Genomic DNA, 22,128 nt, shown 5'->3' with positions numbered 1-22,128 from the left:
CCTTTATTAAATTTTGTATTGGTCATGCATATTTCCTTGTGGCTAATTGACTGGTATTTTCAATATGTTTTATCTGACAAAGTTATGGTGACTGAGTTGGAGTTATTGATTTATTATTTGTAGTTCATATTATATTATAATAGGAAGATAAATAAATTAAATGTTTATAAGCAACAAGGTTGATGTTTGATTTGATACAAAATTATTTATATATAAAATAATAATTAAACCTACTATATTATATAGAATTGAATATTGGATTATGACTTGAACATACGAGCAAAAGATAAGAGTTATTAAGATGGATGTGTGGACATACGATGATGAATATAATAAAAAATGAGAATATTAGAAAGAAAGTTAGATTATGTCTATTGAGAGAAAATTTTAAGAGATGTATTTAATATGGTAAGATATGTATTTAAACGATCAATAAATATTCTAGTTAAATGATGTGAAATTATAATAAATACGTAGATTAAATAAAAAAATTTAAAAAGATTTTGATATAGTAGGAGATAGAGTCTAATGATATAAGATGATTCATATAGTTGATCCCATTTAATAGACGTCGATCATTGTACACAAGATCATTTAAATGAATAAACTTAAACAACTTATTAAATTAAATGAATAAATTTAAATATTTAATTCATTAATGTTTATGAATAAAAATGGGTAAAAATCAAAAAGAAGTTTCAAATTAAGAGAAACATCAAATAGTATCCCATTTTCAATTAAAATCAAATAGACATTCCTTTAATGATTTTATATCGAAAATACCCCTTAATCTAGTATTGTTGTAGCAACTACCAGTAACTCCTACAACGTGTATAAGTAGGGTGAGTTTTAAGATTTAGGATTTACATTGTGTATAAATTACTCAGTAGCTGTTACAATGTGTAGAAGCTATCAGTAGCTGCTATAATGTGTATAAGTTACACAGTAGTTGCTACAACATATTTAGGATGAGTTTAAAATTTATGATTTAGGATTTACATCGTATAGAAACTACCAAATAGTTGCTACGATATGTAGAAGTTACTTAGTAGCTATTATAACATGTAGAAGCTATCTAGTAGCTGCTACAATGTGTTTTATGATGAAGTTTAGAGTTTAAGATTTAGTATTTAGGATTGTAGCAACTACATAATATCTTTTATAACTATTTTAAAATGATTTTGATAAAGTTTAAATAATTTTGATCAAGTTGATAAATAGTATTTTGATATAATATTATTTAGAGACTCTAAATCTAAAATCTTAAATCCTAAATCTTTAAATTTACCCTAAATATGTTGATAGTAACTACTGAGGTAGTTTCTACACGTGTGATAGCAACTATTAGGTAGCTTCTATACAGTGTAAACTTTAAACCTTTTAAAACACATTATAACAGTTTATCCTAAACACGTTATAGCAGCTATTGGGTAGCTTCTACATGTTGTAATAGTTACTCGGTAGCTTCTACACATTGTAATAACTACTAGGTAACTTTTATACAATAGTAAATCCTAAATCTTAAACTTATCCTAAACATATTGTAGCAGCTACTGGGTAGTTTTTATATGTTATAGCAGCTACTCAATAGCTTTTATACGTTTAATAGCTATGCAACAATATTGGATCAAGGGGTATTTTCAAGATAAAATCATTAAAAGGATGCCGACTTTAATTGAAAATGGAGCGCTCATTGGACGATTTTACAAATAATGGGTGCCCATTTAATGTTTGCCTAATAAAAATTGTGTATCATATTTATCAATAAATCTTTTATCAAATGTAAATAAACAAATAGATCCTCAAAATGAACAATATCAAACTCGTTAATAAATCAAATAAGTTTAAAAATATAAAAAATTTCAAATAATCAAGCTCGAAAATTCGATAACATCTAAATAAATCAAGTTCAATTTTGAATTAATCTCAAGCTCATAAAAAAAATCAAGTCAAACTTGAATAATTATTTCAATCTTAATTTATTTTAGTCTCAACGATGACTTCAATAGTTTTAATAACATAAAGTTTGGCTCGATTGATTTATTTGCAATTCTGTTTATAAACACAGACATTACTTATGGGTGGTTTTGCATTGTTTTGTTTAAAGCAATTATTATAAATTTATCACCTGGGTATCAACTTAGCTACACCGCGAGGCGCTTTGTTTAAAGCAATAATCTTATAAAGAGTTGTTGGTTATAATTTGAACCCATATTAAAAGATATGAATTTTATAAAACTGATTTGTTAAGCTGTAGAACATAAACGTTATTATATATATATATATATATATATATATATGTATATTCTCAAGTAGTGTCATTTTGTAAATGTATTAATTCATGACTTATTATACATGTGATTGGTGTTATGCCACTTTTAAATTTTTATATATATTGATTGTATTATCGATCAAATTAAATTATCTTGTACTATTTGTTTGTGTTTAATATAATATTGTCAACTCTAAACGTAGAGGGATACATAAGTTACATTGGTGATAGGCTACGTATAGTCTATGCATATAACAATCTCGGTTTGAACAATGCACTGAATACGCTAATACAAGAATAATACAAGACAATCATTTGTTCACATACCATAATCTCTTTTTTTTAAAAAATTATTTCCTTGTACAATTCTCATGCTCCCTAAGCTATGAAGTTCCAAACAAATTAAGCTTCAAAGTCTAAGATCGATCACACTCACACCAAAAAAAGTGTTTTAAATGAAGAGAGTGGCAAAGGGAAAAGCAATTTTATAATTCTTTAAGAAACAAGTTTATAGATGTAGGATTGACCAAACATTATAAAGCATATTACTATGTCATATATTTTTGTGCATTCATATTATATTGTATTATTTTTTGAATTTTTTCATTAAAGAATAAAAATCGAGGTGTTCCATGTTCATGGTGTGGTCCTTGAGGAGTGTGTGTGGCTTGAGGCAATTGGACCAACTCTAACTTCAAGAACTCCCTTTACCTTTTAGAAGGTGATCATCCTCTTTAAGATCAAAATCTATCTATCTATATATATATATAAAGCTTTGAAATGTTCAATGCATAGTGAATATGAAAACAAAAACAAAAAATCAACAAGACTTGTGTTGAAGTGGAGTGCATGTGTAGAAGATGAGGATACTTCTTCCAAAGTTTCTTTTCCATACAAATAAACAAAAAAAAAAATCAATTTTGCGTTGGTGCAAGCTCTATTTTTCAGATCTTCCGTACAGTTCTTGGTGCAATTTGAAGGAACCAGATTTTTTAAAGGAAGGAAGATAGATTGTGGACAGTTTTTCTTTTTCTCATTTTCGAGGTGCTTATTTAAAGGTTTAATTTGTCATCGTGTTTAGTTTATCTCTCTTTTTTTTTTTCTCAGCATCTCAAAAAATTGCTCGGAGAAGTATCAATTCAGGTAGATCGAAAGGATTCAGATTGCTCCCAAAACATAGCTGAGTTGGATACAACGGAGCATACTTGTAGAAGAGGACAAGAGTTCGAATCTCGACGAAATCAAAATAATACTATCTTCCATCGTGGCTAACTGCAATTTTTTGATTTACCTCCTCACATATGGTTGGTCTAGGATGACTGATTCCACCTTTATTAGAACTTGAACCTGTATAATCCGACGAATCTAAAAAATTCAAATAAAAAAAAACTTTTATTATTATATTTTTTCAACACTTTATTTTTATCTCAATATTTTATCATTATTATACTTCAGTAAAAGGTGGAATCCGTCACCCCAACGGCCTCACACGATCGGCAACCATCTGTAAAGAAGTAAATCGAGAAGCTGCAGTTGACTACGACAGAGAAGGACATTGTCTCGGCTTCGCCGAGATTCAACCATTGTCCATTTCAACAATTCTGTTCCGTCATAACCAACTCAACTATGCTCCGAAGACTATCATTATTATACTAATATTATATAAAACATCTTAATTTTTAAAATAAATTTTAATTTAACTCAAAAAAATCTCCTAAACTCTAAATCTGAATCAACCCGAACTCGGCTTAAACTCGACCTAAATCCGATCCAAATCTAACTCAAATTTAATCTAATACAAATCTCCCAACCTAAATCCCATCCGAAATTTTGCTCATGAAGTTTGACAAAAAAAAAAAATGGTATGGAGGGGCAAAATTAGGATTCAACAACCTGGCGGAAGAGAAACAAGCAGTAGAAAATATTTAACGCAAACAAAATTATTTTTTCGGCAAACAAACAAGCCGTAAATCGTAACAACACGGTCACAAGCGGATGTCACAAAACAAGCATCCGTTGGAATAATTTGAGTGTTGTTACAGGAGGGATACAATTGTTGGTTTGCAAACAGATTTTCATGTAGTGGGCATTTTGTGACAGGCAGATTGCACTTTCCTTTCCAGCAAAGAGGTGTATTTATCAAGCATCGATATGACAGCTTCAAATTCAGTGACTTGCTGATCTATCTTCTCGATTTGTTGAACATACTCGGCAAAACCATGGTTTTTTGCACTTAGCTGCTCGACGAATACTCTCAGACCAGACGCAACGTCTCCGTAGCCATTGTATTCCTCGGCCACTTTCTGGTTCAATTTCTCCAGCAACAAAAGCTGGTTATTTGTTCCCTGAATGTGACAAACTCACAATTAAAATGAGACGAAGCTGACTATTCTAACAAACCACCGCTAAACACAGAAAACGCCAACAAGTATTTCCCATTCTATTGAGTTTTAGGTTGATCAATTTCAAACCAAATGTCATCAGAAGTAACATGTAGTTTTCTTTCCTTTTTGAATAGTTATGGGGAAATATTTTTACATTAAGATGTCTAACATGTGATCAATCACGCAAGAGAATATTATTTGAAGTGCACGTGTATCAAAATGAAGTTCCATATTTTCGAATGATACAAGAACATCATCTGAGCAAAGTGTGTATGGTAAGTAGTGTATATTTCTACTTCATCAATCCAATTATGCTCATTTTATGCTATCATACAATCAAGGATCCGATAGGCAATTAGCATATATAACATATATAAAGATGTTTGTAAATGTCTTATGGCTGCAGAAAGAAACTATTCTTCCACCATGAAACTACTATGTGGAACATTTTTGATGTTAAGTAGGGAATCCTGCTATATTGAGACTTGATATGTTAAGGAATCATGACTAGCTTGATGCTTGAATGACACTAAGATATGGTTATTTCATGGAAAATAATTTACATGGATAAAATATTTTCAGAGAAAAACTTTTACAAGGAAAATCAGATATTTTATATTTCCCCTCCTTTCATTCATTCCATTCCTTTCCCAATCGATGTCCATTGTGTCTGCCAACAAGATGGGGAGGTAGCATTGGCCAATGCAAAACCTAATGCCTAGGGCTAATGCAAAATGTATTGGTGTAGACCGAGGATGCCTCAATTTGAGCTTGTCTTTGCCCTCTTCAACCAGAACCAGAAGTTGGGTTGGTCAATGAAACAAAACTAGACATTTTCCATAGTCTCGGAGTATATTTTCCATTGATCATGATTTTCCATTGTGCACATTAGAGAATTTTCCAATAAGACATGTTCCATCAAACAAGCAGACAATAAGATACAAAATTAGTTTGCTGGATCACATATCTTACATAGAAAAGCAATAAGAATCAGCAGTATTTGACATACCAGTGTTAACAAAGCCTTATTTGTAATTTATTTATCTATTTATTTTTGCTTCAAATTAACTAAGCTTCATTCTGATACCACTCGATACTACTTTACCATCCACACATCCTTGACTAACAGTTCTTACAACTTAGACATCTTAGTCTTGATCTTTTGCCTCAAAATAGTTTAGGGTTTATACCAGTGTTAACAAAGCCTTATTTGTAATTTATTTATCTATTTATTGCTTCAAGTTAACTAAGCTTCATTCTGATACCACTCGATACTACTTTACCATCCACACATCCTTGACTAACAGTTCTTACAACTTAGACATCTTAGTCTTGATCTTTTGCCTCAAAATAGTTATTGCAGAAGATTCCTGGACATGGAAAAAAAAGAGTAGGAAACACTGTATCGGCAGCCATCTTTTGTTTGGTCATCACGCCATGGAAAGCGAAGCCTAATTACTTTCAGAATTCCAATTAGTTTGTCAAAATTAATTCTTTTCCATTGCGCAACACAATGTAGGTCAGTTCCTTCCAAGCAGACCACATGAACAATGAATCTTGAAGCATCTTACAAAACATTAATGCACAATCCATCATATTGTGTTCATATTTCAACATCAAAGCCATTTAATTTGTTCCTTATCTTCTGCCCAGAACATGCCATACTAATTTAGTCTATCGATCCTCTAGTAATAGATGCACATCGCCAAGAATCCATCCATTAGAAAAAACTAAACTTTAAGGAAGTTGAAATAACAGAAATGGATTGCCTGTTGATCAGTCAATAGAAGACACAGAAGCGATCAGAAAAGCGCAACCATAAAAAGAAAACAAATTTAAGGACAGGGCATTCTTTGAGGAACAATGGTTCTGTAATTCAAGCATGAAAATTGACTGATAGGAAGAAACTTGTGTCTGAACTATTTCATGGTGGTTATGCCGTAAGAATCCGAAAAGAAAATGGAACAAATCGCCAAAAAGTATCATTCTAGGATTACCAAATTCCCGAAGAAAATGATGGTGTAGCAACAGATTCGAATCCTAAACAAGCGTACAAAAGAAGTAGTTTCGATGGAGTTATATAAAATAACATTTGATTAAAACTGAGCTAGTGACATGATCCAGCACCAGCTAAAAAAAATCGTGAAAAGGAATCGAAGAGACTACTCGGAAGGCAAACCTCGAGCTCGCCTTTGACCATCTTGGAGATGTTGGCGAAGAGATCCGCCAACGATTCCGCGAGTTCATCCCTCGCCGCCGCCTTCGTCTCCTGGTCCGCCATCGCCGCCTTCCTGGTCTGATCGGTTCTGGATCCCCTTTCGCATCTTCGCCGGTCCGGGATTCGGGAGATTGCAAGCAGGACCGGTCGGGGTGTTCTGCCCGTCCGGTTCACGCTGTCGAACCGGTTTGCAATTAAGGAATAAATTACTAAGTTAATCCAAATTTTAAGATTTTTAATCGACCTAATTCGAACTTCAAAGCACACAATGCAGCATTCTTAATTGATTTCTATTATTTATCGAATTATTTGGTGAAATAAATTGATAAATTAAAATAATTATCAATTTAACATCCTCATGTAATTAGAATTTAATGTGTTTGAGTGTAATGGTATTATGCTTAATTTGACAAGAAATTAGGGTAAAATATTTATTAATTTCTCATGACCATCTGTTTGTCCTCAGGTTGGAATGTTATTTATAAAAATATTTAATAAAATAATTTAATAAAAGAGCAATCCTACATAAAAGAGTTTGCACTAATGCAGAGTTTCAAAGAAAAGAATTTTAGCCATTGAACTATAATGGAATTCTCAACATAACTATCAAAAACATTCTCTTTTGTGAGTAGATCATCCTAAATCAAAGATCAACTACAAACAATCTAAGATCAAGTTGTCATCTAAATCAAAATCTAATAAAGATCCAAAACACAAGTCACTTGTAGGCTTTCAACTCATATAGACTTAACTTGCCAATAGACCTCACGAGGCATCAACTTTGAAACTTTCTTTCCCAATAAGCCTCATCTCTAAGTGAATTTAATTTATTTAATATCAAGCATTTGGTTATCAAGTATCAGATATCAATTTGTTTGGACTTCTCCTGTCACCTACTTAACATAAAAGTGACTTGGTTGACTCGACCACTTAATATCATTGCTCATGTAATCTCCCCAACATCACTCAATTGACCTTCACCACTCGGGGCATAGTTGCACCAACATCGTCTAAAGCCATGTACGTCTAGGTTGAGCAAATTGGACAATCTACATGGGTAGATGTATTGATTAGGTGAGCCATGCTTGGGTGGTCTAGATGAATAGTACAAGTCTAATGGATAAACATAGGAGGGCAGTTAATGCAAGAATTTATTTAATGTAGTCATTAATCAGTGCAGTCAATGCAAGACTTCCACGGGATAAATATAAAAGTTCTATCCATTTAAAACTAATTAATTATATTCCAGCATATATATATATTTATTTATTTATTTCACCTTCCATTTCCAGTTTTCCACCATTATAAAGCTAAAGGTCTGAGTACCCTTTTGTATAGTAAGTTGAGCACTATGAAGTCCATATGCTTCCTCCTAATAATGCTGCTGCTTCTTCAGGGTTCTCATTACAACACTGCTTCAGGTAATCTTCTATCAGTTAATCAATCTGCTAGATAGTCAAATGATGAAATTAATCAACAGCAGAATATAGTTACTGATCGAAACCATTGCAGAAATATCTCCAAAGGACTCAGTGTGCATTAAGTTGAACAAGAAATATCGAGGGATTTGCTTCACAGATAAAAAGTGCAGAGAATCATGCATAAAGCAGGGGCGAGAGAGTGGGCACTGCTATGTTTTCTTCTTCTGCGTCTGCCGATGGACGTGCAACTCTACAAGCACTAGTCATGCTCATCAATATAATCGCCATCTTCTTGCTCCTAATCCTGTGCTTAATATATAACTGATTCAAGAATGTAATCAATTATATATGTACTCTGAAATTAAGTCAATAAAATGGATTAGAAGTAACTGAATTTCAGCAATCCCTGCACTCTAAGCAATCATTGATATATACGGGATTTACATTGCAAGAGTTTGCTTCCGCGACTCGAACACGTAACTACAAGCTATATAATAACTTTACCGTTGCGTCAAAACTCCCCTTTTGTTGAATCTACCGAATTTCATCGCATAAAAGGGTAAATACAACCCGAAAAAAAATAAACTTACAAAGGTCAATCCACAAACAATTTCTTCACACTTCAGGATGAGTACTTGGATATGAACTTGTCTACATGGATGATTATGTCATCAATGTTTGGCCTCATTGCAGCTTGGGGCTGTAGCATCCATGCCACGAACTGGCGGAGGGGCTTAGGGTAAGGGTTCAGGTTTGGTTCGGATGGCCATTTGATCTGGGCATTCATGACAGCTAACTGTAAGCTACCTCCTGACTCGCCGAGCACATACTCAAAAGGGGACGTGCCATACCTGCCAAGAACCAACAGCTAATTCAGACCCGGGCGGTATCGCAACTCAGCCAATAAATGTTATTCGAAAGGCTTTCTGTTTGATCTAAAGGTTCTTTAGGAACTATGGATGTTACTTGGTACTACTATAGAATATAGATCTACTTTATCACATGCTTAACCTCAAAAGGTATGTAAATGCCATTAGTCATACAATTTACACATTTGTACTAGGTCGAGAAAAATCTAACAAAATGGAAGAGAACATAATAATCGAAAGTAATTAGCATAATAGGAGAGGGCGTAAACAATCTCACATTATTGCGTATAATGTACATCCAAGAGACCATATATCTGTCCTTTCATCAATATCCGCATGGCTTGGGCAGTCCCACAACTCAGGAGCCCGAAAAGGTGCAGAACAATGCTCACTAGCCCACTCCTAAGCAGAAATTCATCAAACAAGCAAAAAAAGGCTTAAACTTTCATCAATTTTTTTGTTAGCAATACCACGAATGTTAATCAGACTTAGTAGATGCAAATAGATAAATGACTGCAACATGGAGTTAATACATCCTTGAAATAATTGAAACAACATTACCAAACTATCTTGAACATACTAATATGATGAACTGCAGAAAGATCATCGTATTTTGAACTTTAAAGCTTTTGAGAATTTAATTACTAGCACAAACAAACAATGCATAATGTTCGAACCAACCACTTCTCAGAGAGCAAATTGATTCCTACCTGTAACTGCAATGCCTCTGACCTTGAGCGAATTTCTTTTCTCGCAGGCTGTGCACTTCCAAAATCCATTAAAATAGCAACAGGTGGCTGTCCCGTCTTGTGTGTTATGAGAACATTACCCGGTTTTACATCATTATGAGCGTATGGAGGATCAAAACTATGCATGTGCTTTAGGCCATCACAAAGCTGCATATAGACAAAAGGCAATATGTCATACTGGTATTCATACGTGGATAGTGAATGGTAAAATTACTAAACCAGAAGACTATATAACAATAGAAGGCTGAGAAAGCAACTAGCTGCTTTAAAGTATGCAAACTCATGTCCACATAGGCCACGACGTTGTTATCGAGATCAATCAACACCACCATATCTTATTGAATACAAAATCAAGTTTAATAAAACTAATGGTCCATGAGGCATCAATGCATAGTTTGAAATCTCATACTATGTTTGGCAGCATAGTTGAAACATACTGTATCGATAATAATGACATGAGTAATCTCACCCATGTCACATGCACTAACAATGCACTCAACATAGCTGCACACCCCAACATCAAGATGATTCCAAGTAATGATTGTTATTATTTTATAATTTATTTTTTCTAAAATTCTAATCTAATTGATTATGTAATTGTTATGCTTTGATTTTTAAAAAGTAAACTACTTGAGAAGAAGATTGTAGGAGTAAACCTCAAATAATTCATCTAGATAAACATTAAAAGTAAATATGAGTAAAATAATTTTAATTCAATTAACTATTGATCAGTCTTTAAAAAGAGAGAGAGAAATAACATTAATGAGTAAATCTTATTTGGATTCATCTTGGCATGCTTTAACACATAGTGAAACATGCGAATATCGATACGGTATAGTACTACTAATATTTAATTAATATGATTACTGTAATCTTATTTTTATAGGTAAATAAACTAAGAGAGAGTAAAATGAACCTTGACCCCAAGTGTGTAATTGTCCTCTCTCTTTTTTTCTTCTACATTTTCATCCTCTCTCAATCTTCAATTTTCAATTGACACCATGTGACGGAATGAAACTTCAACACAGTACTTAAATCACCTCATTCCAATCCACCACCAAAACTCCAGCTCAAAAAGAAATTTTAATCCCTACATAGATCACGTTTATCATTTCAAGAGTGATGAATTTCCAAACAACCAGCTAGTTGTCTTTACAGAAACAACTGGTGGCAAATTTTACAACCTGAAAGCACAATTTTTTCTCTCAGAAATGACACTCACACATAATTGCCATGTTGTGCCACTTTGAACTTGGGCCGAGCAAAGAATTGTTATAAATTCAGAAAAATCCTTGTGGAATGCAGAAATGTAAAAGGTTAGTTGCATCAGTGGCGCTAGAATATTTCCTAGAAATTTCAAAGGATAAATAACCATTGCAGCGGCAGCACTAAGATATTGCTTAGAAACCAAAAGGGGAAAAGCCACTTGCAATGGTTGCAAACCCCTTCATATGCTTCAACTTATGAATATAATAAGAGAGTCTAAGATGCAAAAGCTTGACAAGCAAGCAGTTAGTGGATGAAAACATAAGAATTTCAGTCAAAGCAACGTAAACAGTTCCTCGTTTCCAGTACCACTTGCAGTTCAAAGACAAAATTGATTTGTTCAAGAAATAGAAAAATAAGTAATTCTTGTCAACTCATCTATCGTATGACACATTCATCACCGCACAACTTTTATTTGTTTGGAAGAAGTCAATGGTCTGGTAAAATGTTTTATGCTTTTATGGAGCAACTTAAAACTTTTTTTTGTTATTTCTGTTTCAATCTGGTAATTACTGATACATAGCTCTAACTTCAATTCTTCATTGCCAAGATTTTTTTAGGCAAGATTTTAGGCAAAATAGAGAAGAGTTAGTAGCTCCTGTTTTTATCTATCCATATTTTAACACATGGATCAAAATTACTGAATAACATTATGGTAATTATAAAAGGTACGCAATTGAAAAGTTGCCAAGCAGAACAATCTCTGATCAAACCAAATGAATTTGACCATTGAATCGATTTTGATGATGCACAACTTTTGTATGTTAGATGCATTCACAATAAATGAACCAAATATGAGGAAAAGAAGATAAGTTTACCTGTCTGAAGATGAGAAGAACCGTGATTGTTGGAAAGCTTTCCTTCTTTGATTGCATACTTTTTGACAGATCAAGTAAAGTTCCATCCAGATGAACAGGGAACAACAAGTAGGCTTCATACTTTCGCGCTCCATCTTGTGTACCCTATATGCCAATAAATAAAGCAGTACTCAACTTATCATGTCAAATAAATATTTCATCTATCAATGATAATGAAAGAAAATAACATGAGCAACCTCTTTAGCACAAAGTGACCTACAATGTCCAACAAGTTCGTGAAAATAAAAAATAGTCCTACAGTTTCAGTTATATAAATCAGCAATAGTTCAAGCATGAAAAATTCAACTCTTTATGACTTTCATGAAACAAAATTGATGTTTCTTTGAAAGATTATGAATAATGATCCAATCAATTATTCAATTCAAGAACTTTGGTGTATGTGCACAATATATTTAAACAATACATGTAATCAAGGACTTCATACTATAGAGTAAAAAGTCAAAATGTTAGCTAGCAAGTATGCTGCAAATAATGGAGGATAATATATCTCAACTAAGTTCTATTGATGAATGCCCTTGCACCAAACATAAATGCACTTGTAGCAAGTGTTTACTGTAAAATAGTTTTAAGTTCAAACCATCCAAGGGATCAAATTGTTGCTTTTGATGAAGAATTTGGTATAGATAAACTTAAACTACATAGATTGAACAAGCATCAGTTTAACTTGCCAAGCTGAATAAAAAAGTGTAAAAAGAAAGTCAATATGCTTAGCAATATGATAGTCCTTCGAATATATCACGGCATGCTAGATTTGTGTATTCTGTTTAATTTTTCTTCAACTACCACCGGTTTGTAATCAAATCAAGCAATTATTCCATCATATATGATTAGAAAGTTTGCAAGAAGGATGATATACAAATGTTTTAATTAGTAATCAAGAGTTTAACAAGCATAGGAAAATGCAAAATATTCCAGCCCCATAAGTAACACACATGTTTGCAAATCGATTTAGAAACTAATAATACTAAAGTATGACAAAACCTTTAATCCTCCCTTACTATTAAGATGGATTTGTCATCAAGCTAAATGATAAACATCAATATTTACTTTTAATTATAAAAAAACAACAGAGAACTCGAAAGAAATTTAGACCTTTACAGGAATGATAGCATGGTCAATGAGAGGAAGCAAATTAGGATGATCGAACAGGGACGAGACGTGGATCTCCTGCTTAACCAGCTCCAGCTGCTCCTCTGTTTGGATAATGACTTTCTTCATGGCATATGTTCCATCATCTAAAGCAAAGCATAAATCATCAAATTTGTTCATTGTACAACTACAACAAATAACTTGTCCCAGGGTTTTTAAGTCTTCCAGATGATCTAATGAGTTGCGATTTCGACTAGATCCGACGAACTATTCCGTAATGGAGAACCCTTTTTCACACAGAACAAAGGAGTAATGCAGTCGACTAAACTAGACCACAAGAAACATTCGCGGGGGGGTGGGGGCAAAGAACAGCCGATCAGAGTACCAATAGCACGACTTAGAAACCAGAGTTGATTTCGAACAAGGAAAGTGTAGATTGATGGCATACATGGCGCGGCGCCATACCTGAGAGGTGGGAGGGATTGATCGACTTCTTGCTAGCTAGAGTGGAGTTGCCGTCGGCGACGACCTCTTTGACGAGGAAGACGAAGGCGAATCCGCCCTCGCCGAGCTGCCTCAGGATCCGGAAGCGGTTGTCGTTGATCCAGACGTCGCCGCCGCCGTTGACGGCGTCGTAGAGGGCGTTAAGGCCCGAGATGGAGCATCCCATCTCTCCTACTCTTTCTCTCGCCCTCTCTCTTTCTCTCTTTCCCTTAAACCTTGGAATGAATCTGGAAAATGTTTTGCTTTGTGGAATCCAGCAATCTAAAAACCTAAAATTGTTCTTGAGCAAGATTTCTGCTGTGGTCGAGAAGTCAACTTAAATATATAAATGATACGAATTCCAAAATTACAAGTAACAGAATTTAAAAAATAGATGGAAAGATAAATGAAAAATGTAAGAAAAAAGGGAAAATAATTTTATTCATTATTTAATTTATAAATAATGTGTTTGCGAACTGAGATTGAGTCAACGTCCTTCACTTAAGTCAACGCCGGCGGACCCAGTTCATGGAACAATCCTCGGCAGCTCTCTTGTTCGTTCTCTCTCTCTCTCCGACGACGGCGAGGGAGGTCGAAAAGGATTGAGAAGGAAAATGGCGAAGGAGGGCAGCCTCTCGCAGGACTGAATACTCCCGCTCCCACTACGGCGAAACCGAGCTCGATGCGGCCCTCTTCTCCTCGATCAAGAGCGTCGGGGACGACGCCTCCGCCGCCGCCTCCAATGGAGCCTTTCTCCGTTCCTTCAAGAATCGCTCGACGCTTCTCCGATTCCAACGGAGGTGACCTATTCAAAAACAGAATCCATCCCGACTTCAATCCAGATTTTGCTAACTCGAACTTTTCTCGTCTCTTCCGAACATTTCAAGCTAATAATTCGAAGAGATTTGGGTTGCTGTGACAGAAAACGAGGATTAAAAAAAAATCCCAACTTTGATATTACAAGATGATCAATTGAAGCTTTGCTCATCTTTTCCCAACATTTCAAGCTAATAATTGAATTTTACTTGCTGCGATTGTAAGCGAGAATAGAAATCGCAGCTTTAATCAGTTTTTCTATGAAATAATCACTTCCACATTTTCTAAATATTTCAAGCTACTGATTCGAAAACATTTTACTTGAAATCTTTGTGAATGCAAAATTGCCTATTACGTGTTCGTTCCTTTTCCGCAGTGAAATTCAGAATCTTTTTCCTGCACAACAGGGAATCGCTTGATTGAAATTTCAATTACAGGTGCAACGAGCATGCATTCTTCAGGAGGCTCAATTGCAATCCTCGCAGCCTTCTGGCTACTCGAACAAAACCAAAAATTCAACAACTCACACAATCAGGTTGATCTCGTTGGAGATGGTGTTTTTGTTCATGCTCTCCAGCATGAAGAATGGACTCACTTCTTTCATTTTGATATGAAGAATTCCAATCCAATTCTGCATCAAGCTCCAAAGCTTGTAATGAGCTCCCATCAGGTTCCATATGATATGCAGAATATTTGGAGGAGCATCATCTTTAAGAACAGTGCAGTCTCCAGATGCAATTGCTCCGTCCTTCAGTGATGAGGCCGAATCGCCCAAAACACTGCTCAATGATATCGATTTGGTGAGTTTCTTATCCATTCATCTCTTTGAAAGTGCAGCTATTGCTGATTTTGTTTCACAAAGTCTAAAGAAACTATTTACAAACATGATATTGCCTGTAGATGAAAACCATTTAATCTGTATATGCTGTTCTTTCTTTCTTTCTTTCTTTCCCTATCTGCCTATTAATTAATGAAGTCAATGGTCACTCACACTCGATGAGTTGTTTTGTGCTTCCAAATGATGCAACTTGGCAAACACTCCCACCATCGGTGCAGTATTGTAAGTGCACGCCTCCGTTTGCATGTAGTTCTCCCTCGTATCCCTGAACTCGTCCTTAGCATTCGGGCCGCCGACGATGGCGCCGACGAGAACGTTTGGGTTCTCCTTGCGTCGTCCAAACCACTTGTCATAGCCTTGAGCACACCCTATGAAGGACCCATCTTTCTTGTAAGATATGGTCGAAGCGGCTCGATGGTGCACCCGCTTGGGGTACTTGGGTCCGAACCCCACCATGTAGCTCATGCCCAACGGGTTCGAGCCCAACATGTAGTCGACTTGAGCCTTCACGAAGGATAAGATCTCCCGAGGACTCGAGGATCCTCGGGGACAATGCAACACCTGGCTCTGGGCAGTCAAGTAATCAGAGTAGACGGTGAGGAGGAAGGCGGCGCCGGCCACGTACTGCATGTTGTTCCACTCTCGAACAAAGAGGAGACCGCCGGGAGTGAGACGAACATTGCTATTGCTATCGGGGTTGTTCATGTTGAGGCAAGAACAAATGTAATGCTGAGCTTTGGATCTGTATTAATGCTCTAATACCTCTACTTGTTTCTCTTCTAAATTCCTTCTCCCTTCTTCCATCAAAAGCTACAAATATATTAAAAAAAAAGAATAAGATGAATTATTTAGTTATTACTAAAAATTTAGTCATTAAGTGGATTACCAGTGGCTGACTACAAATTCAAACCTACTTGAGCTTCCTTCTAGTAGGTGTTTTTGGTACGTGTTCCTACCAAACTAAGTCTATTTTTTTAAAAATTAAATATATATAATATAAATATATAAATATTATTTTTTTAAAAAAAATTATTTTACCTTTGAGGCGAGAATTTGCAAGCCTGCGTACTTGATGTCCCAGCTGAACTCGGACACAGCCCAGCCGGCGCCGCCCAACTCCGCCGCCTTCTCCACCGCGTAGGTCAGGTACTTGGCTTGCCCCGTCGCCCGGTGCAGCCACATTGCCGCCCAGAGCAGCTCGTCGCCGTAGCCGCTCACCGACGGGTAGTAGCTCTTCGCGGCCGGAATGCTGTCGTCGTACCTCCCCCTGTACTTGTCCCCGAAGTCAAACAACTGTTGGGCGTGGTGGAGTAGTAGGCGCGAGTAGCGTGGGTTGGTGCTCCTGAACACGGTCGCCGCTGCCGCCAGCGCCGCCGCAGTCTCCGCCGCCACCTCCGTCCCCGGGTGGTCGGCGTCGACCCTGTACGCTTGCCTGGACGTCGTCATGTCCTCCGGCCGCTGCCAGCAGTAGTGGTCGCTGCCCCCTTCCCCTACCTGATCAGCGATCGCCACCCGATCCCGGTCGAATTAGCGGTTCGTCGGCGGATTAAGGAACTCCGACGGACGGGTTGGGAGTCTATACGCACCTGCGCCCAGAGGAGGTCGGGGCGGGTGTGCGCCTTGATGAAGTAGTCGGTCGCCCACTTGATGGCCGCCAGCGCGTGCTCCATCTCCCCAGCCGCCGCGATCGCGCCGCCGTATTCCGCCGCCCCCCACGCCAGCATCGTCGCCGTGAACGCCATCGGCAGCCCAAACTTGACGTGGTCGCCGGCGTCGTAGTACCCTCCCACCAAATCAACCTGCAATGCCATTAATTAATAGCAAAGCTCAAAATAGCAAGAACAAAAACAGCTCGACGGCAAAATTTAACGCACTCTCTGTTCGAGGCCGTCGGTGAGACCGGAGTCAGCCCGCCAGGAGATACGCTGGCGGTGGGGGAGGCGGCCGGAGCGCTGCGCCTCAAAGTAGAGCAAGCTCTTCGAGAGCGCCTCGCCGTAGTCAAAGGCTACAAGGCGAGGCACACTCGACAAGAAAAAGAAAAAGAAGAAGAAAGATCTTGCGATACTCCTCCTCGATTTTCTCCATGCAAGCAATTGGAGAAGAGAGGAAGAAGAAGAAGTTCAGATCTTTCAAATGAAGAAATTGAGATTTATACAATGAAAAAAAAAACATCGTAATTAATGAAAAATTAATAGGTGGAAAAGATGGCGTTAATTAAGTATGTAATTAGTCCAGCCCGTCCTACCTTCTAATGACCATTCTTACCAAATTTTTTTGGGGCGTTTAATTTAATGTTGCAAATATTATTTTTAAAATAACAACATGTGTATAAAAGATATATAATATATTTTAAGAGTTTTTCTTCTATTTTTTATTAAGCTGAAAGATTAAGATTTAAATGACTCTTTATTTAGATATCTATGTTGCTTTAAAATCATTAATCAGCACAGTTCATTTACGGCTAGTGGGAAAGGGTTGGAAATCGAAGTATTATTGTTAAACAGAATTTAATTTATAAGAATTTCTGTAATTATAGGTTTTCCTACTCTATTCTTTTAGTAGATATTTTAAGAAAAATAGTAGTAATGCAAGATTATTTGTGTAGTTTTTTTGGCTTTGACTATTAGGACTAATTAACTTCACTAATGAAGTCTCTCCTAGCGAATACTTATCTCTCCAACTTTCTTGGACCACCAACTTGAATAGCCCTCTAATCTACTCATTCATGGTCAATCCAATCCAATCAAACCTTCAATAGGGTTGGACTTATCAACGTTTGATCATACCACTATTAGAGTGAGTTAGGTTTTGAAGATTGAATATTTTGTTTTTTGAGTCTATGATACTTTTTAAGTTTTTATATAAAATTCAATTGAATGATAATATCTCTTAAAAAATATACATCATGAAGAAATAGAGGCAACTCAAAATTATTATTATTATTATTTTTTAAATTTAGGAGTCAAACTCTGCCTAAATCTATGGAAAGGATGTGTTTACTTGAACAAACAATCAATCATGGATCACACTACTACTTTTGTCTCTTCCCTTATTTTCCACTCAAACAAACACACATTAATTATATATCATCGCATTGAAGACAAAATCGATCAGATGATTCAAACAATCTAATCTAGCGAGGAATTTCTGCATCCATTATTAATTATTTCTAGCTTCGCTCGATCGATCGAATCCTTTGGGTAGGCGGTCAAGTTCAGCGTCGCATTTACAGCCGATCAACATCCTCTTTGTCTTCACTTGAATGGAATGGGCCGGCGCTAGCTGTTGAAGAACTCCTCTTCTCGATCGCCATAACTGCATCTCCAGAAAAACATGCAGAAAAATAAACATGCAAAAAAGTTTTGGCTTTCTTTTTCTCCATCTTTCAGTTTCTGACTCTGACTGAAAGACACATGTGATTCACCGTTTTTGTATGAAGTTTCTGAAAACAATAACGATGATATATATATAGAACTGAACTAAATCAATAAATTAAAACGAAGAAGAGTTAATTTCCTCATCAGCGTAGACGCTGAGGAGAGTCATGCAGCTTTGGTGTGGACTTGTTCAATGAAAGTGATGGAGCTCTTGAATTGTGTGCTCTCATGCAGAAGGTAAAGCGACGAGAAGTTTCATGGGAGGAGAGGAGAGGAATATCAAAGATGATATGAGAATTGTTGACTGCGTGTGGATTGATCCAGTCTTTTGGGATCAAAGTGGAAGAACTTCTTTTTTTTTTCCTTCAATGTTTTAAGGATAAAAATTAAAAGAGAACTCTTAATTATCAAAATTATTAAAATTAAAAGGACATTAAAAAAAAAAAGTTAAAGGGCACACAGTATATATCTCATATTGAAAATACTTTAATTTCCTGACTACAAAAATACTATATATATATAAAAATTATTTCAACAGGGTCAAAATCATTTTAAATGACCTTTTATGGATTATTTTAAATATGTTGAAGTGATTTAGATTAAGTTTATGTTTTTTTTACTAACCTACTGTATGAATTATAACACATTGCAACAGTTACAAAGTGATTCATATATAATAATGTTAAAATAAAAATATTTTTTATAAGAAATATAATAATGCTATTTTAATTTATTTTTTTAAAAGGTTCAATTCTTTTAACAAAAATGATACTTAATGATTTTTTGTCAATGTTTGATCTTCATCTATTTTCTTTTTATTTTCTTATATATATATAATATAAGAAAATCCAACATGAGAGTGAGTCAAGTCTAAAATTTTTGATTCAGTCAATGGGTCAATTTGATTGTTATGGTCCTCCACACCCAATTCAAATAGCATAGAATAGAATACTTCTATTAGAAACTTGCGTGTCTCCTAAATCTACAACAAAATGGACTAACCATAATAAAGTTTTATACATAAAGGGACTTTATTATGAAGTTGAAAGGTTTAATTATAATATAATCTTAAATAAAAATATATCTTGTAATTAACGTAACTAAGAATAGTCTAGATGTTAATTTCAATCCTAATAATGTTTTTTTCACTATTTTTTCCCCTTTACATGCTTATCTTTTTGCTAGAAACACAGTTTTATTTGGGCCGGGACTGAAAAGACTTGGCCCAATTAAGCTTGCTTTAGTTGTAATTTTGATTATATATATATATATATATATATACATTTTTCATATATATATATATATATACTCATTTAACTAAACATGTAATATTCAATAAAATATTTTTTTATTTTAAAAAAAAATTGATTGAATCTTGATGATATTTTAAAAATGATCCTAACATGAGTTGAAAAGTAAATTAACTAATATAATATGATTCTGATTTAATGTGTTATTTTTAAAAAATATTTAAAAGTTTTAAATTTAAATAATAAGTAAAAGAAATTATAAAGAATAGAGAATATATATATATAAAATTAAGGTGAGATCTATAAACATATACATTAAATATTTTTAATATTTTTGATAATTTATATTTTACTTCCTTCTTTAAATTAATAATTAATAAGAAAAAGAGAATAAGCTATAATTTGATCCCTCCATTAAGATAACCAGTTAAACCAGGAAGGAAGTGATAGAAAATTATTAACAACCGCTCTTTTCTTCCACAGCAGCTCAAGCTTGATGGATTAAATTCCATGGAGGCCGCGAATAAACTTAATATTTAACTTGGTAAAAATTTATTTATATTTGTTAAATATATTAAATTAAATAAATAAATTTAAATACATGTATACTCGTTAATATTAATCATACTCATAAATAAATTTTTTATCAATATATTAAATAAATAATTAAATGTTTAAAATGAATACTCGTATTTACTAGAATCGTATAAGTTACAATTTTTTAAAACACAACGCATTCTAATGGATAACAAGAATCAAACAAATAAAAAATTGATAATTATTTATAGCATAGTAGGTTTTAAAATGGACAAGATTATTTGTCAATTAGCTAAACAAAACATGAAATATACGCTAGCTTCATATTAATTTTAATTATCAACAATAACCAAATATCTATAAAATTGGATTCTCTCTGGATAAACAGGCCATTTAAAGTCACAAATCATCAGTTGTAAGTTTGGAAACTTGGGATCTAGCAAACTTAAAAATCAGTTTTTGTTTACATAAACAGAAACTAGAGAAGCAAAGAGGCAATAGAAAGGAGGTTATGTTCTTCTTTCTCTGTCAAAGAAATGAGATCGATCAAGCAAACAGGTGACAAAATAGGTAAAGAATTCAATAGCCTTGTTTATCTCCATCATCTGTGCTTTCATTCAATTCCAAGCTCCCCAAACACTTTCCCCAATAAATCTCATCAACCTCCTCACTGAGCTCTTGCTCTCATCACTGCCTTCGTCTTCCTCCTCCTCCTCTCATCTTCTTCTTCTTCATGGTATTGATCACCATCATCACCACCCGAAAGCCCTCCTAATTCCTGGCCCTCCGCCGTCGCCAAGTCGCCGCCTTTCCTCCCTCTCTGCCTCCGGCGGTGTCCCCCGCCGCCGCCGACGCCGCCGCGCTGGTCCTTGCTCTCCAGGCCCTCCTCGACGGCGTCGATGATGCGGTGGATGACGTGCCGGTTCGGCGAGGCGTCCCACCGCGCCCAGAAGCTCTTGTAGCACCCGAAGCAGGCGCAGCCCAGCTCCGGGGGGTGCGCCCGCCGCCGCTCCCTCCACGCCCTCCCGCCGCCGGAGAGCAAGTAGGCCAGGACTTCCTGATCCTCCGAGGTCAGCGCCGCCGCCAGCGCCAGCACGGCCGCGGGGAGCGCCGCCAGCTGGTCTTGCGGCGCCGGGGCTGGGTGAACCTTCCGCCCCTTTCCGTCGCCGAGCTTCTTCATCGCACGCCGGCGACGGAACGACAAAAAAAGAGGGCTTTTTAATGGGAGAAGAAGGGGCAAAGGTGGCGCACTAGAACGAGGTACCTGGCGATGGACAGAGACAGAGATAGAGGATAGAAATAGAGAGAGAGAGCACCATTATCTCTTTATGCAGCAGTAAACAAATTTCATCTTAATTTTCACCCCCACACATTAATTTCTTTTTCAAACTGCCCATGAAATTTTCATATTTATCATTTTACCCCTCATGCTTTCGGAAACATCATCGAAATGCTCCTACACTCCACCATTGTCATTTTGCCCTCCTACCATTATCAACTTTGGTATTAGCAAAAGTGCTCATACAAACAAGGATGGATTGATAATGCTTATTAAAATGTGAGAAGTAAAATATAAATATAATGATACATTTCACGAATATTTTGTATAAGTGGAAACTATGAAATGATGATAGTAAATCTATATGGGCATTGCAAAATAGTAGCACGAGATAGGAGTATG

General features: G+C 35.7%; 3 protein-coding genes and 1 pseudogene across 5 annotated transcripts; all 4 read right to left on the bottom strand.

Annotated features, from left to right (window-relative positions):
* Positions 1 to 4,196: 4,196 nt before the first annotated feature.
* On the bottom strand, positions 4,197 to 6,966 carry LOC141828633 (biogenesis of lysosome-related organelles complex 1 subunit 2). Its single transcript, XM_074716094.1, has 2 exons — positions 6,836 to 6,966; positions 4,197 to 4,617 (listed from the first exon to the last, which is right to left on the bottom strand). The coding sequence occupies exons 1-2, from the start codon at positions 6,935 to 6,937 to the stop codon at positions 4,348 to 4,350; spliced, it is 372 nt and encodes a 123-aa protein (XP_074572195.1). The 5' UTR covers positions 6,938 to 6,966; the 3' UTR covers positions 4,197 to 4,347.
* A 1,461-nt stretch (positions 6,967 to 8,427) lies between these two features.
* LOC141827425 (uncharacterized) lies at positions 8,428 to 13,941 on the bottom strand. 3 transcript variants are annotated; one of them, XM_074714666.1, is made up of 7 exons: positions 13,612 to 13,941; positions 13,150 to 13,292; positions 11,998 to 12,141; positions 9,875 to 10,060; positions 9,442 to 9,566; positions 8,886 to 9,146; positions 8,428 to 8,599 (listed from the first exon to the last, which is right to left on the bottom strand). In XM_074714666.1, the coding sequence occupies exons 1-6, from the start codon at positions 13,814 to 13,816 to the stop codon at positions 8,918 to 8,920; spliced, it is 1,032 nt and encodes a 343-aa protein (XP_074570767.1). In that variant the 5' UTR covers positions 13,817 to 13,941; the 3' UTR covers positions 8,428 to 8,599; positions 8,886 to 8,917. The 3 variants fall into 3 exon arrangements, with proteins under 3 accessions (XP_074570767.1, XP_074570766.1, XP_074570768.1); XM_074714665.1 differs by lacking the exon at positions 8,428 to 8,599 and having other exon boundaries at positions 8,704 to 9,146; XM_074714667.1 differs by lacking the exon at positions 8,428 to 8,599 and having other exon boundaries at positions 8,704 to 9,146; positions 13,156 to 13,292.
* A 1,417-nt stretch (positions 13,942 to 15,358) lies between these two features.
* LOC141827370 (endoglucanase 5-like) lies at positions 15,359 to 17,368 on the bottom strand (annotated as a pseudogene).
* Positions 17,369 to 21,018: 3,650 nt separating this feature from the next.
* Positions 21,019 to 21,823, bottom strand: LOC141828314 (uncharacterized). Its single transcript, XM_074715721.1, has one exon. It carries the CDS (start codon positions 21,625 to 21,627, stop codon positions 21,115 to 21,117), a length of 513 nt encoding a protein of 170 aa, XP_074571822.1. The 5' UTR covers positions 21,628 to 21,823; the 3' UTR covers positions 21,019 to 21,114.
* Between the last annotated feature and the right edge of the window lie 305 nt (positions 21,824 to 22,128).

This window comes from Curcuma longa, chromosome 4 (genome assembly GCF_044706935.1).
Source record: "Curcuma longa cultivar G26 ecotype Majalengka, Jawa Barat chromosome 4, ITB_CL_G26_1.1, whole genome shotgun sequence".
Classification (NCBI taxonomy): Eukaryota; Viridiplantae; Streptophyta; class Magnoliopsida; order Zingiberales; family Zingiberaceae; genus Curcuma; species Curcuma longa.
Note: the sequence above shows the minus strand (reverse complement) of the source record. Positions and strands in the feature narration are given on the sequence as shown.

Excerpts from the sequence above, each read along its gene's own strand:
- LOC141828633 (XM_074716094.1), bottom strand. The coding sequence starts at position 6,937 with ATGGCGGACCAGGAGACGAAGGCGGCGGCGAGGGATGAACTCGCGGAA. Across the intron at positions 4,618-6,835 it reads TGGTCAAAGGCGAGCTCGAG|GGAACAAATAACCAGCTTTT; the intron begins GTTTGCCTTCCG and ends TGTCACATTCAG.
- LOC141827425 (XM_074714666.1), bottom strand. The coding sequence starts at position 13,816 with ATGGGATGCTCCATCTCGGGCCTTAACGCCCTCTACGACGCCGTCAAC. Across the intron at positions 9,567-9,874 it reads CAGAGGCATTGCAGTTACAG|GAGTGGGCTAGTGAGCATTG; the intron begins GTAGGAATCAAT and ends ATTTCTGCTTAG. Across the intron at positions 9,147-9,441 it reads TGTACATTATACGCAATAAT|GTATGGCACGTCCCCTTTTG; the intron begins GTGAGATTGTTT and ends GGTTCTTGGCAG.
- LOC141828314 (XM_074715721.1), bottom strand. The coding sequence starts at position 21,627 with ATGAAGAAGCTCGGCGACGGAAAGGGGCGGAAGGTTCACCCAGCCCCG.